Source organism: Marmota marmota, unplaced genomic scaffold (assembly GCF_001458135.2).
Source record: "Marmota marmota marmota unplaced genomic scaffold, marMar, whole genome shotgun sequence".
Classification (NCBI taxonomy): domain Eukaryota; kingdom Metazoa; phylum Chordata; class Mammalia; order Rodentia; family Sciuridae; genus Marmota; species Marmota marmota.
Genome location: NW_025999924.1, coordinates 4,070,880 through 4,086,611, shown reverse-complemented (window position 1 = coordinate 4,086,611; position 15,732 = coordinate 4,070,880). Strand labels below are relative to the sequence as shown.

The following is a 15,732-nucleotide window of genomic DNA, read 5'->3' as shown; positions in this document are numbered from 1 at the left end:
TCCTGGGCAGGAGAGGGTCCACTTCTCCTCAGGTTATTTTTCTCACCCTTGTTTGATTTTTCAGCTTTACTAGTCCAACCATTATGTATTTTTCACTGATTCCAGCAATTAGTTTTAGAATAATAGTTTTCAAAAATATTCTTTGACTAGTGTGTCACCACCATGTAACACCAAATATGTCCTTAAAAATCAGAGGTGGCTGTTCCTAAGTATTCTGTGGTGGATAGCTGCCTGGCAAGTATTCTTGGCTCCCTCCCTCCCTCCTTGAACATGCCTTCTGCTGGGGGCGGGGAGGGGCCTTGCACCCATCGTCAGTCTGACATGCTGTGGCAGAGCTGGAGTGGCCTTGCTGTCTCTGTCTCTCACTGCCCAAAGGCTGTAAATGAACAGCCAGAAACAAAAACTAGTGCTAGGGAGAAAATGAGCAAAGTGTTAAGAAGCTTCAAGGTGAGAAACTGCTTGTTTTTCCAATTAGTGTTGCCTGATGTCCAGAGCAGTGCTTTGCATGGGCCAGTACTGAGTATTTGTTACTCTACACTTAGTCTTGCTTTTGGGATCAAAATAAGGAACACAGGAAAAGCAACTCTCAGAACTTTTCAGACAACTTGTTTGCATGATTCAGATCTTAAAGCCACATCTGTCGTCTCAGGATTTTAAGTATCCGGTGATGTGGAGAGAGGACTCTTCAATCCCTTTGCTAATGCAGACACCCTGCACGCTAAAATCTTCCTTGCTTCATATTGTGACCCTGCCAACCCGGCAGAAGCACATGTCTATCTCTTCACTTAACTTTCTTATCAGCTGGTTTTTCTTGTCTCTGACCTCAATTCTTTTTACTAATGGGGAATTCTAACCATATACTAAGGCTATGCAGATGTGGAGTGGGCAAGTTAAAAGAATATGAGCTAGTGTCTGTCATATAGCTTTGGATCATGAATACAATCTGAAACATCTGTAAGGAAGAATGGTTGAAGGAAATCAAAGGCATTCCAACAGTTTTACTCCTTGTTATGGGTCAACACAAATCGAATGCAGAGATGGCCATGTGAGTTCTGTCGAATTTGTAGTTCATAAAAGATCTGTCTCAGCATTTAGCCTGTGAATAATCTGAGTGAAGTCAATCTTTCTGGGCCTCATTTTAGCTAGCTATAAGACAGAGTGAATCATGTTGCCACTTGTAGACCATAGCAGGGTACTGAGATGGGAGTGGCAGGGACTGTGGCAGGGATCCTATGTGAGTTTCATGTCATACAATTTTCAAGGCTATAACTTATTTGAAACAGGTAGGAGCTGAGAAAAGATGATTCGGAGGAGAATTGGAACAGAGAGATTTCAGGAGGGAGTGGCTCTCCCTCTGTCCCCATTCAGGACGTGCAGGAGGCTTGATGACTTCCACCTGGATATTAGTTTCTCAACTTCCCCCATCGCAGAATGAGGAGAATATTCAGTGAATATTCAGAACATTCAGTGAACACTGCAGGATCTAAAGGTTGCCAAACAGGGATGAAGGTTGATTGACTGAATTACTATTTTATACAACCTATTCCCATATCTTTTTCTTTTCTGTATGACAGAATTCTGCAGAGTGAAGAACAGAGGCAGACTGAAATCACAACTCCCCCATCCCACCCCCAGTCCAGTCCCATTGAAGAGCAAGGAAGGAGGGAGGAAAGTCCCCAGGCTAGGAGAAGGAGAGTGCTACAAGTCCCCTGTGGTGCTAGGATCAAACCCTCACATGCTGGGCCAGTGCCCTGGACCTCCTTTATGAGGGTACTAATCCCATTCACAAGGGCTCTGCCTTTACACTCTAATCATGTTCTGAGTGTCTTCTACCTCCCCATCCCATCACTTTGGACATTGGAATTTCAAAAAACAGATTTTGAGGAGGGCATAAACACACCACAGCAAGGCAGCAATAAGACATCCGAAGGGCAGGCTCTTTTTATGCACAAGTACTCTGGTGGACCTAAGGAACTAGGACCCCAAACCAGAGTTCCAGCCTCAGTGTATATACCTGGTAAGCCACATGGATAACAAGGAAGCCAAGAGCTGAGGGACTGTAAGGATCCAAAGCAGCTGGGGAAACACAAATGACATATGCTCCCTCCAATTAGACTGGAGATGAGAGCTTGGCGCAATTAGTTTTAGAACAACAGTTTTCAAAAATATGAATCAATGACAGAGATGGGAATTCCCAACAGTCTGACAGGATGGGGACACAGAAACCAAACTGATTGATCTAAAAGAAATCAAGCAGTATTTTCTATACACCCAAATTCATGGACTAAGATATCCATTACAGTGAGTTTGACATCAAGCATTTGGAGATCTCAGAAGGGCTGTGAGGAAGACATTTATGCAATCAGAAAGAGGGAAAGCACAAGTTATGGGATTGGTACTCCCCAGCAACAGGGCGAATGGGTTCTTTTTTTTCTGGGGGAGTGGGGCTTTCTGGGTTTGTTTGGAATGCTTTACTGTTGTGGGTTTAAAGCTGTGTCCTGGGGAAAGGTTTCTAGGTAAGAGATCTGAACTTGGGTAGGCTGAACACACTCACATTAACCATCTTTGAACTTGGACAGGCTCAACACATCCACATTAGCCTCGATCAGCAAAGAGAACGAGTAGGGAAAAGAAAGGAGCTGTTTTTTTTTTTATCTCTTTGTGTCACTTTATGGTGAAGGGCCATGAGGAAGGGAACTTGAGTTTAAGTTAAAAAAAAATTCCCTGGAAGACATACTGGCCACCATTTGGCTTCAGTGACTGTCACCCTTTGCCATGGCAGGAGGAAATATTAAAGTGGTCACAGTAGATCATTCTGCTAAATTACCCTTATTCTGCTGGCGATGGTTTGAGCACTATCTGGGGAATAAATGTATGCGATCTTCACTTACATTCATCATGAGAAATGAATCCTTTTGACATTCACGAAAAATACAGACTGTGAGAAATAGGCAAACAGTTTTTCATTAGCAATGAGATAGAAAACTATAAACTCCTTTCATTCAGGATCTAACAGGCTCCAAAACAACCTGAACATTTTTACAATATCAAGTTAAAATCTCTAAGATCTCCTAGCTGTGGGCTCTGTATTCACAATTCAATTAACCCAGATAGAAAAAAAATTGCATGTGTACAGAACATCTGTACTTTTTTTTGGTCACTATTCCCTAAATAACATAGTATAATAACTATTTACATAGTTTGCATTATATTAGGTACTATACATATTCTACAGATTATTTAAAGCATATGGGACGATATGCATAGGTTAAAGGCAAGTACCACATTATTTTATAGAAGGGACTCAAGCATCCTTAGATTTTGATATCAGCAAAGGGTCATGGATAATGCACAATGATGATACATCCATTACCAATTTGGTGGCCTTAGCCAACACATATTAAGAACCTACTGTGTCCCAGGCATAGTTTAAGTGCTAGGAATATATTAATAAGCAAAGAACTTGCCTTATGAGTTGAGTTCTGGCAGGAGAGACAAACAGTTATGCATATCAATTTTTGATAAACATTATAAATAAAATAAAGCAGAGTTAAGGGGGTAAGGTGATAGAATAGGGGAAGTGCTATTTTACATAGGATAATTAGGAATTGACCTTAGAACCTGTCAACCTCTCTGTTGCTATCCCTCAATTTCTCCTGATGTCCCAAGTTCATTTGTACCTCAGGCATTTTGCAAATAATGTTTCCACTGTCTGGATCTCTTCCTCTTCCTATTAACTCTTTTTTCCCAGTTACCTCTTACTGTCCCTCTGATATTAACCCCAGAACCCTTCCTCCAGATAGCCTTCTCTGGCTGTCAAAAACAAGTCAATTTCAGGTTCCCTCTTAATCATGGCACTGACCTTCATTATGTTGAGCACAATAATAAGGACATGTGCATTTAATCATTTAATGCCTTTGTCTCCTCCAGACTATAAGCTCCATTAAAGCAAAGACTGCATTTTTGTTTATTGTTGAATACTTAGAAGCATGGAGTTTGCAGATAGGTATCCAACAAATAATTGTTGAATGTCCAAGAAATTTTCAACATAAAAGAATATTAAGTTAAGCATGGAAAGTGCCTTCTGGAAAGTGCCTTTTTAGAAAACACTGTGCTTGATCTTATAGGCCATATATATAATGTTGGGAAATATTTTGTGTAGCAAAATTAATCAACAAAATTTGGTTTCATTTGGTTATGAACATCAATACTAACGATGTCCCTATCCTTTTATTTCAACAATGTTCAATACTTTTGGACATGTGTGCAGACTGAACTACAACCTAAAACCAATAATTATTATTTGTAAAAGACCAAGTCATAAATAGGCAGAATCAACCCATGCTTTTATTTTCATTGCATATAAAAATTTCATATGAAGATATTGATGTACAGTACTATCCCCATGGGCTGTAAGAGAGGCTAAGAAAACCACTAAAAGAATCATCATTTGTAATGCTCACACACAATTTACCACTCTGAAAACATATCCAAAGAAATAAAATTTAAAAACAACTAAAATAAGTAAGGATGTAGTTTGTAATTATAGTGTCCCCTTTGTACTGTTTAAAACAAAAGTAATTAAATTCCTTTGGGCCAGGGCTGCTAAAATCTACAGTTTGTGTCAAAAAATAAAATAAAATAAAATAATAGGAGGCTCATTTTTCCTAGAAAAACAATCTCTCCTTTCACTGATAAGTCACATGTTCCAAGGGCTGGGCAGCTGTGGGAGGTTTCCACATTATACACTGGGGAGTTTTCATAGCTTTCAGGAGATGGCCATTGTACAAAGTTAAATGTAATAATTCTAAGTGGATATAAGTTTTGCAGAAATAAATTTTAGATAACAGTGAATCTTTTATGCTATGTGAATTAGAATCACAAAAAATGGTGTTTAAATTGATGTGGGTTTACATACATATAAAAAAATTGGTTGATCTTAAAGAAAAATTTTAAGGTTAAAAAAAGGACTTTTTCTATATGATACAGTCTCTTAACATGACTGAAAGCTAATGGAACAGAAAACTAACCAAGATGAGTGACACATGGCTCCAGTTTCAAATCAAGTTCATTTTCCTATGAATTTGTGGAAGCCAAAAGATTTTCAATAATCACTGGACAAGAATATATTTCCAAAAAAAAAAGAAAAAAAAAGAATATATTTCCCCAGTAGTGTCTGAAAGTAAAAAGCCATCAAATATAACTAGCTGAAATAGCTCCTTATCTACATCTGGAAATAATTATCACACATGCTGTGCCACTCCATGGCAAGAAGTACCTACAAGCTTCCATCTTGAAAGGGTTGCAAGATGTGTCAGAGGTGTTTTGACTTTATAAAATCCAGCTACTTCCAGAAATCCAATCAATTGAAATCTTGGATATAAATGCCCAGCCCTAGCCCCCACCATTACCTTTTTTAGAAATGCAGCAAAACAGAAGAAAATATTGATTAAAGTTAAGGCACAGCCCTGGGACCAAAGACCTGCAGCTATGTTATTTAAATTTATATATCTTTATGTATTTTATAGTTTTCTTGAATCTTCCATAAACAAGCTCTAAGGTGACAAGACTATATTACAGGAGAAAAGAAAAATGTACAAGGAGTATGTATACACACCATTCATTCTCTCACCAAGAGTTTCCAAGTATATCAACACCATCCTATCATGGGATGATGTTTTAATAAGAACTGATAATTTACAATTAACATTACAGTATGTACATTGCAATAAATACATGGTTGTAAACAGACAAACAAGACTGTATTACAGGTAAGGTCATTTGGTGAGAAAAAAAAATGCATGGCACAAAAAATAAATATGCATTCAAAAATTATCATAAAGCTTTCTGTAAAATCCATTTCATTCAAGTTTTTTCTTTCCTCATCTGTAATTTGTTCTATCTACATTATTTTCTTGTGAATTTTAACTGATGCAAAAGAAAACAAAATTAAAACAGCATTATTGTGTTCAGTAACTTGCAAGCTGAAATGTACTCATTTTATGCAAACTTGGACATAATTTTTCCCCATACAGTACCCAGATATTGCATTTTCTTATGGTGTTTTAGGAAATGTAAAGCCACTTGTATAAGGACCTTCTTTTTAAAGCAGTGTGTATTTCTGAAGCACACTTTGGAGAGAAAGAATGAGGGGTGGGGCATACAGGAGGGAGGGAGAGAGAGAGAAGGGAGAGGACAAACAGATTGTACAGTGCATTAGTCTCTAACTCTTGGATATTATGCCTTTGCTACAATTTGATTGTCCATTGGTGGGTATCTTTATAACATGGGACCATTAAAAAGCAGAAAACTGTGGGGGAAAGCCTCTATTAGTGCAGTTAAAAACCCTTTCAGGTCTGGATTTTTTTTTTACATATTGCTGTTTATTTTTTCCATTATTAATATTCTAGGCACTCTGAGAGGAAATGCCAAGTGAAGGGAGAAAAAGGAAGGAATGAGAGTGATTTGGAAAGAGGAATAAACTAGACATTTTGCTTTTCCTTTTAGGCCTCTCATAGAGAAAATACAACTAAAACAGGATTAAGTTCTCAAATATTCTTGTGAAACTAATTGGTCAAACATAGACCTCTATGTGCAAGATACCTGTCTATCTTTACAAGGGCAAAAGGGTGGAAATACAATAATTAGTTGATTCCTCTTCTGTACTATCTAAAAGATCAGAGACATACTTTTTCTATCAAAGGCTGTAAGCATTACTTGGATCTCAGGAAATTAAAACAGGGACTATCTTCAGCCTGGATTATTTTCCTGGCTGATAACTTTGTTCTGCAGTCCCCAGATGGCTCCATGAGAAGTTCCAAATGTGAATGTTTTTAGGGTTGTTATTTTTCTTAATGTTTCATGTATTTTCTGTTTAGTCAGATCTCTCTTTTAGTCTCTATCTTAATTTTTGGATATCAATGTGAAAGTGGATTATGTGAGCTCCAAACTCTTTACAGAAAAGGTAAACCCTTTATTAAGAACTGACTTGGGAAGAAAGTTCAGACTAAACAGATGCTTCACGATTCTAGCTGCTATCAGCAGAAGATACTGGGAATTCATCTTTAATATTACAACACAGTTCCAGGAGCTAAAATCAGCCAAGAGTGATCTCTATTTTTTTATTTAGGCAGAATCTTTTTACCAATCCAATACTTTAGACTATATCATATTATCAACCCTCTGGTGCTAGTAGCATCATCAACTGCTTCTCCTTCAGCGTGTTTAAAGAAAGTAGTTCCCTCCTTCAAGACATGATTATGGATCAATGAAAACTGGTAAAGCAGTGCCTACATGTTACATGGCTATCCATTAAGAATGAGTAGCTGCTACATCATAAGACCACTGCTCAAGGATACTCCTCACATAGTTCTTAATTGCATGGCAAAAATAATAAAAGCCAAAGAGAACTTAGTTGTACTGGTGTTTGATAATATATTCAGTTACTATTCTTAAAATCTGTATAGTTAGCTGTACACTTTTCTCTATAACCTCAGAGTGAAAGCTAGTCATGACATACAACCTCATGGTAGAAATGAGTGCTAACCCTAACTTGACTACCTGTTTCTTTTCATCCATCAGAATGGAGATAATAGATTTGATAAGACCCCATCTAGTGAACATGGACAGAAGTTCAAACACACATTAAATAATAAAGCAGCACAAGGGGGAAACATTTTTCTTACTATAACTGGCAATAACAATAAAAATGAGCACACAATGTGTGGGTTATTAGAAGGACATGCAGTTATGAAATGCATGTCTCTTGACAGAGCAAAAAGTCATCAGAAGACACTAAGTAGGAAAATATCTAAAAAAGACAGACCATTTTAGCTACTGGGTGTTTATATATCTCCCATTTGCTTCAGACAACACCAACTGATGACTGAGTTTCTATGAGGCTTAAGACACATTTGATATAACACACATCAAAGTATTACAGAACAAATATTCACTTTGCACACTGTGAAGGAAAACATTGGTGGAGAGCAACTCTGCTTATCTAGAAGGAGTGAGATAAAAAGCAAATGAAGACTTACAAAAAGGGTTTCCAGCAACATAAAGTTGTTTTTTTGTTTTAAAATATGGAAGTTGTTGGTATATAAAACAATGAATCACTACAAATCAGTTAATTTCTATGAACTATAAGGTGCAAGTAAAATTTGTAAATTAGATTTATCCAGTGTAGCACAGATTTGTACTGAAAACTTGCAAGTTACTCCTTAGAAAAAAATAATAACCAGTGGCAGATGAAGTTCTGAACATAGTTTTTTTAAATATAATACCTCAATACATTTAATAATAAAAGTAAGCTCTACAAAAAATCTGTTTTACATATCATACAAAATGTAGAGGTGAGTGCAGCTCACTGAACCACACTATTCAGTCATGTATCAGGAAGACTTGAAATTAGAAAATTATGCAATTTCTGTGGCTCATCCTCCTCCTGGAAACAGATTCATGCTGTGTCCTATTTGTGACATTTTTTTTGCTTCATCCACTAAGTTCACTTCATCCATGTAATGCCTTCTTTCTTCCAAAAAATATTGCAAACAAATAAAAGAAACCCCAAATCCAATCTACTACTGGGCTGCCTGATGAGCCAATCTCCCTTGAAAACATTTTGGAGTTGATTTTATCTGCTTTGTCAGCTCTCCCAAGCTGAAATTCTGTTAAAATGTTGTTCTCGAAGATATCCCCCTTGCTCTGATGACATGGAGGTGAAGAAACTGGTTACGATATTCCTGAGCGCCAGACTGAGTAGTCAAGGTCAGTTTTGTTCAACAAACGTCCTGGCAGATGAGAGTGAGGTGTGACCATGGTTGTGGCATGTGACATGCACTTTGGAAACAATTTTCTACTTTAAAAAAAAAAAAAAAAGGCGTGACAGTCTCTGCACTGTTACGTGTCAGGAGAACAATCATCTATTACAGGAGCTTCCGGCTGGCTTTCCTCTTCTCCTACTGCCTCCTCTTCCACCTGTTCATCAAGGGGAATTTCAGTAGACTCTGAGTCTTGAGTACACAGAGTCTTGGAGTCACTGCAGCTAGTGTCTTCTTCCACTTGACTTCCACTGTCCTTTTCGGTGTCTGACTCACCATCTTCCTCTAAAGTTAGTTCAAACTGGAATTTCTCGGTTTGACCCTGCCGGCCCTCTTCTTGGTCATCAGGTGCAGGAGAGGGGCTCTGAGGGATTGTGCTCTGGTACCATTCACGATTGTCCTCCAAAGTGTCCAAAATATCCTGGGCATCAGGATGTACAAGGTCTGCCCATGTCTCCCAGAGAGGATGAACAATATAGTCTATGAAGCCCACCTAGTTAAAAAAAGAAATCCAATATGAGCAGTCCAATTAGACTAAGAGACCATTAAAAAGGTTAAGTAGATCATCATGGCCCACAAATATAACAGCGATCAGAATACTACTAACCTTAGTTTGGTAAAATAGTCATTATTTGAGATAAGAGACCATATAAAAGTGCTGTTTCTAGCTGGTGTAAATTTCTAGCCTCTAGAATGATTAGTAGTTCAAGAATATGTTCACAATGTAAAAACATTTTCAGTTATTTACATGGCAGGATATGGGGTCTGGAACTTATTTTAGAATAGTCAATGTGTAGGTGAATCTAGATAACTGAAATAAACAAATACTCTATGTACATGAACATGGTTATAATGAGTGAACAGAATGCCACACCAGTAGAAGCATGGCTATGTAAATCTAAGTTCTACAATTGCAGGTTTTCTATATCATAAGTGGTAAGGTGAAACTGATTCTGTCAAAAACAAATAATTTAAAAAACCCAAGAAAACACTATAAGTAAACAAATGTTAGCTGCATCTTTCTTCTCTCAGAAGGCTTTCTGTGCCATGCATTACCTGTGATTTTTCCACAGATGCATTGTGCTTGTCACACATGGGACTTATCTCCATGCCACGCTCCCTCTCTCGGTCTCCTTGGCGAAAGAACTCCTCCATTATCCGGTCTGTCCACTGGCGGTACAGTTGGAGAGGCTTTGTGGGGTTGCTCAGGTCTGCACAGTGCACCATATTCTGAAGGACCTAAAGTAGACAGAGGCATTCTCTACTCAGCACTTGCTCCATTTTTTTTTTTCAAACTAGAAATTCAAGTCAGATGACTGTGACACTTAAAAATACATGTAGTGTAAGATTTATTTCAAACAGCTCAACCAAGATGTGTCTGTGTGTGGTTCACACTTGTATAAATAGTTCCAAATTATGCCACTTCTACTGCATCTAAGTATCATAGGAGAAGCTGTTTATGTGCATGGTTAATGAAATTCAGACCTCCTTATGTGGATGGTTTTGGGGAGGTTTTAGATGTTTTTGTTTTTTAAATATATGGGCATCTAAAAAGACCAGTAAGTTTCTGCCTGGTTAATTCTCAGGATGAGAGTGTGGGTAAAAATCCTGCCTATAGTTACTGAAAGTTAAGATGGGAGAAATGAATTTTATCAAAGAAGAATACACAGACACATGTGCATGTGTACACAAACACACATGAACACACAACACAAAGTCAAATAATGATTTACCTGAATCCTGTCAGAATAGTTATCAAGAAGAAGAACCCCAGAACTTGTCACTTTCTTAGTTTCAACCATAGTTTTCAAATCAGCCAGTAGATTCATGTGTTTTGACATGTCTGTTGCAAGTACCTTCAAAGATAAAGAATATTTTATTAAGTTCAAAGGGAAAAGTCAGAATTTGCATATGAAAACTTTTTTTTTTCAGAATGTGAAAAGGAAGGAAAACTACTATGACTTCTAATGGCAGTATATGGAAATTAATCCTTCTAGGGGCACAATCTTTTCCCTTTGCTAACGTCTCTTGGAAACCTAGCTAAACATGTACACTATGCAGAAACATCAGGCACTGACCACCACTTTCCTGGTGAAAATATGATGGTATCTCTGAGGATAAGATATCATCACACATTTTAAAGTTTTTTCATTCCCTGGACTAGAAAGTGGTTATTGGACTACAATGAGTGATTTAAGGTTGCTCACAGACCACTTCAGAAATAGTATTCTGGTTAATTTTCTGCTTATCCAAGAAAAATAATTCCTGTCTCTATGTGTACAAAGCAAGTAATTTTTTTAGAAACAAGAGATTTTTCTATGTCTCATAATCACTCTGAATAATACACATAGAGAAAATAGTAAAATCATGTATATCTCTATTTGGATGGAAAAAGGCAGGGGATATTCGAGTAATAGCCCATTCAACAGATGCAGCTTCTAGAACATAAAGGGCCATAGAAGTTTGGAAATACACATGCTTTTACCTAATACTTTCATTCTCACATTTAAATTTTTTTAGACTACTTTCATCACATTTTTTTTTTTTTTTGCTTTTGTTAACTACTTACAATGTCAATGACCATTTTCCTTAAAGATTGTCTTTGCTTTTTGGTCAAATTCTGAAAAATGTCACAGTTTTCTTCCTGAAGCAACTTAAAGCCCACGGCCAAATGATGGTTCTCTAAGACAGAGGAGTCATTATACATCAAGGCAAGTTCAGAGTCTGAAAGGAAAAGAGGCAGATGATCACCAGAGCTGTTTAGTTAGAGCTTATTTTTAAAGTTTTATGATACTTTGGATTTAGGATGCAATTTCCCCTAAACTTCTCTGCCACCCTTACCATTACATGATAATAACAAGAAGAAAATACATTGAATAATGAAGGAGCAGAAATAACACTGGAACCTTTAGGAGTGAACTCCAATGTTACTGATATGTGGAGGGGCGTTTCACTCTGTGGGCCTCAGCTGCCCCTGGACCTGATAAACTCAGTGGAATATGGAATTATTCTTAACATAGCAACATGTCTACAGCATAAGGTCTTATATTCCTGATAATTGTGGATTCTCTGCCCTACAACTTTTATGTGAGGATCATGCAATGCCAAGAAGTGTAGCAAGAAGCCTTGAGCAGTGAACTCTAGTAGTGAATCAGGAAATGATAAACATGATCCATTCAGTACCTGGCACACACTAATAACACTATAAAGCATTCTCTATTTTATTGAGGGACCATGTATTTCTTTACAAATCCAAAGCCACAATTTTATTACAGAGAGACTAATTATGCTCATTTGTAAGAACTACCCTGGATCATCAAGAATAAATTACAACATTCTCAATATAATGCTACTAATGAAGGCATAAAGACCATATAATCTCTTTCTCAGTCTTCACTGGCATGGGGGTGGAGGGTGGGAAGGTACTACCACATAACTGAGGTCATGTACTTCATTTAGCAGACACAGACTAAGTGCATGTTCCAATAATATAACAAAATACTGAATGATAGGAGTTGGCTCAGGCAATTATGCAAGCCAGTGAGTACATCATCTGCAAGTTGGAGAAGCAGAAAAGCCAGTGGTATAATTCAGTTCTAGTGTGACCACTGAGAACTGGAGCATGGGGAGACTGGTGTAAATTCTCTCTGGTCACCAGAAGCACTGATGTCCAAAGGCAGGAGAATATGGATATCCTTGCTCAAACAGAAAGTGAGTTTGCCTTTCCTCCACCTTTTGGTTTCATTCAGGCCCTCAATGGACTGAGTGATGCCCACTGCACAGGTAAATCTTCTTTACTCGACTTACTGATGTAAATGCTAATCCCTTCTGGACACACCCTCAAAGACACACAGGAAAGAATATTTACCAGCCATGTTGGCAACGCTTAGCCTAGTCAAGCCACACACAAAATTACCCATCACAAGGTTCACTCCTTGCCAAACTGGTACCTATATGCATTTCCTTAAGCTGTATTTAGTCTCCAAATAAAGACAATAATAAGGTAACAATTCCATCTAACATGGTACAATTATAAACCCAGTACCCTTTCTCCATAAGAAGTAAAGCTCTAGAATGATGTTTACTCTTCTTGTGATATTCCACAACTTAAATACTACGATGCAAAATTAACAAAACCTCAAAACTAATGTAAAGTCAAAACATCTTATATTACATGATGAGGGAAAAGGGGGAAAAACAAAGAAAATTTCCCAATATAAGTATATTTACACACACAAAGGTGTACTCATGATGATTAGAGTCCTCATTTCTATAACTGGTCTTGTGCTAATAGCTGGTATTTATAACTACCTTCTCCTCTTACTCATTCTTTATCTCCTTTGTCTTTAGAAAGTACCTAGTCATGGTTCTTTTTCTACTGGGTTGACCCAAATCTTCACTCCTGGGAAGGACCATTACTAATTCCACCTGGATTGGGTTGTTGTAGTTTCCCATTGACCTAACTCACAATGGCATAGTAATGTAAGAGATACCATAGGAAATCTCCTGTATTCCACACACACATTCTTCCCTACCTACACTGTGGAGTAATAACCCAGTTTCCCCTTGGCAGTCCACATCAGTCCTCACAGTTAACATTGTAACTCCTTTCTTGGTCCCTTCTTCATTTGGAGATAAAAGGAATCCAAAGGGGAATTCCTTCTAGGTCAGTGAATTATTGTCATGCTTCCTGGTCATTACTCCCTATGGAATTAAGACCTATGGTCCACAGAGCATAATGTTGCCAGAAGAGAAAACAAAATTTTGCCTGTGGGTAACTAGAGGTAATAGTGAATGGTGCTACTTCCATGTCCATCTTTGATTTCTGGACTTGTAACTCTTGGTTATGGGAGAAGTAACATTAGATACTGAACACGGGTTTCGATTACATATGGCCTTCTGGAACACTTTTCCCCAGGCCTGAAAGGTATTGCCACCTGGCTGGCGCTGCAACCGAGGCTTCAAAAGGCCATTCCACCATTCTAATCAAGCCAGTTGCTTCTAGAGTGTGGGCAACCTTTGGCAGCTCTAAGTGAATCATGGCACAACTACTGAATCTGCTGAATCATATGGCTCAAGTGGCAGAGTAACCTGCACAGCAGCCTGGACTTCTGCAGAACCTTCTCTTATTCTGTGCCCCCACACAAAACCAGCAGCTCTTTAGGTCACTCGGCCGGAATAACATACTCAAACAAGTAAGTTTCCTCCAAAATCCTAACTGGTACTAGGCATTGTGTCTTCTTCATAGTTGTAGGAGGGGCCAGATGTAACAATTTATCCCTCTCCTTAGAAGAGATATCTTACCATGCCCCATACCACTGGACCCTTAGAAATTGCACTAAGACAGAAGGCCCTTGAATTTTATTTGGATTTATTTCCTAATCAATGTCCTCACTCTTCCAGTAGACATCCTGGGAAGCTGGGAGCTCACTTTGCATTGTATTTAGCCAATAACAGGAGAAGATTCTGCCTTTGATTTGCAGCAACTGCAGCTACAGAGGGCTGGCACACCCAGAAGCACTTAGTCCACTGATGGCGGTGCTTGATCTGGGAATTCCAATCCCCAAGCTCATCCCTTTACTTCACCACTTGATTCACTGACATCAGGAGTAACCAATCAATGTTATTACATTCCTGGGTTTCCTAAAAATGTGTGAGAGTATCATATGCAGAATCACTTCGCTCCTTGCTTCAAATGTAAGTGGCTGATTGGGAGTACCCAAGGCAGATACTTTATGTATAAACAGTTCTCCCTACAGACTATCAGTGCTTTCTCTCCTACTGGAAACAGCACTGCTGTCTTCAAACTTAATCAGATTAGAAAGCCAATTCCAGAAACCCCATAATTAATTCAGAAAAGTCATCCTTAAAACTTTCTTCCTCTACAAACATTCTTAGTTTTAAAAAAAAAATCTCTTTTATGGGTTATCCAGAGAAAAAGAACCAGTTGGATAAAGAGATATAGATATTTCAATGTGCTTATGAGAAACTGGCTCAGGGATTATGGATGCCAATAAGTCCCAGGATCTGGAGAAGCAAGAAAACCAGCTAGGGGTATGATTCAGTCTGAAGATCTGAGTTAGGGAATGAATGGGGAGGGAATGGAAGGAGTGGAGAAAGTAATTGATGTAAGTCCCAGTTCACATTTGAAGGCCCAAAAAGCAGTGGCATGGATATCTGAGAGCAGGAGAGGATGATGTCCCAGCTCCAACTGAGAACAGGAATTTGCCTTTTTCCACTTCTTCTACTCTATTCAGCCCCCAGTGGCTTGGATGATGTCCACTCACAATGATGATGATAACCTTTACTTAATTTAGTGATTCAAATGCCTATGTCTTCTGAAAACATTCTCACAGATTCACCCTAAATCATTTTTGGCCAGCTTCTGGGCACACCTCAGCCTGGTTAAGTTATAAATAAATTTACTCTCGCATCCTTAGACTATAGGCCTCTGAAGGGCATTCTTGTGCTTTAGTACAACGGCAGATTCATTCCATATATACCTCTGCTTATATCTTATGGATGAAAAACACTTTTAAGAGTAAATTAAATGCATATTCATTGTATCAGGGTTTGAGGTTAAGTGATCCTGAGCTTAGAAATCCAACAGACCTGGCTGTGAAATCAGCACCCCACCTCTCTTCCTTTGTTCTCATTTGTAAAGTAAGAACGATCCCTACCAAACTTCTGGGAGGATTATATGCCAGTAACAACAGAAATGTGGGGGCTTTTAGTAATGCCCCTAGGAGTTTCCTCCACCAACTGCATCTGGACAGAAACCCTCATTTCATCAGCTCAGTCTAAGAAGGGAAACTGGAACAGTTTTTCAACAGTAAGAGCCTGTTTAAAAGGCACAGGAGCAAGAGAAGATTGGGCCTTAATGTGAAGTTAAGAACATCCGTGTGGTGGA

General features: G+C 38.2%; 1 protein-coding gene across 17 annotated transcripts in view; it reads right to left on the bottom strand.

Annotated features, from left to right (window-relative positions):
• Positions 1-4,325: 4,325 nt before the first annotated feature.
• Pde4d (phosphodiesterase 4D) overlaps positions 4,326-15,732 on the bottom strand; it is a 1,424,195-nt gene continuing 1,412,788 nt past the window's right edge. For all 17 annotated transcript variants that reach the window (XM_048800091.1, XM_048800095.1, XM_048800089.1 and 14 more), the window contains 4 exons: positions 11,392-11,546; positions 10,556-10,678; positions 9,879-10,061; positions 4,326-9,315 (listed from right to left, as the gene is read on the bottom strand). In XM_048800091.1, coding sequence (XP_048656048.1) covers positions 8,902-9,315; positions 9,879-10,061; positions 10,556-10,678; positions 11,392-11,546 — 875 coding nt within the window. In that variant the 3' untranslated portion in view covers positions 4,326-8,901. The remainder of the gene's footprint in view (positions 9,316-9,878; positions 10,062-10,555; positions 10,679-11,391; positions 11,547-15,732) is intronic.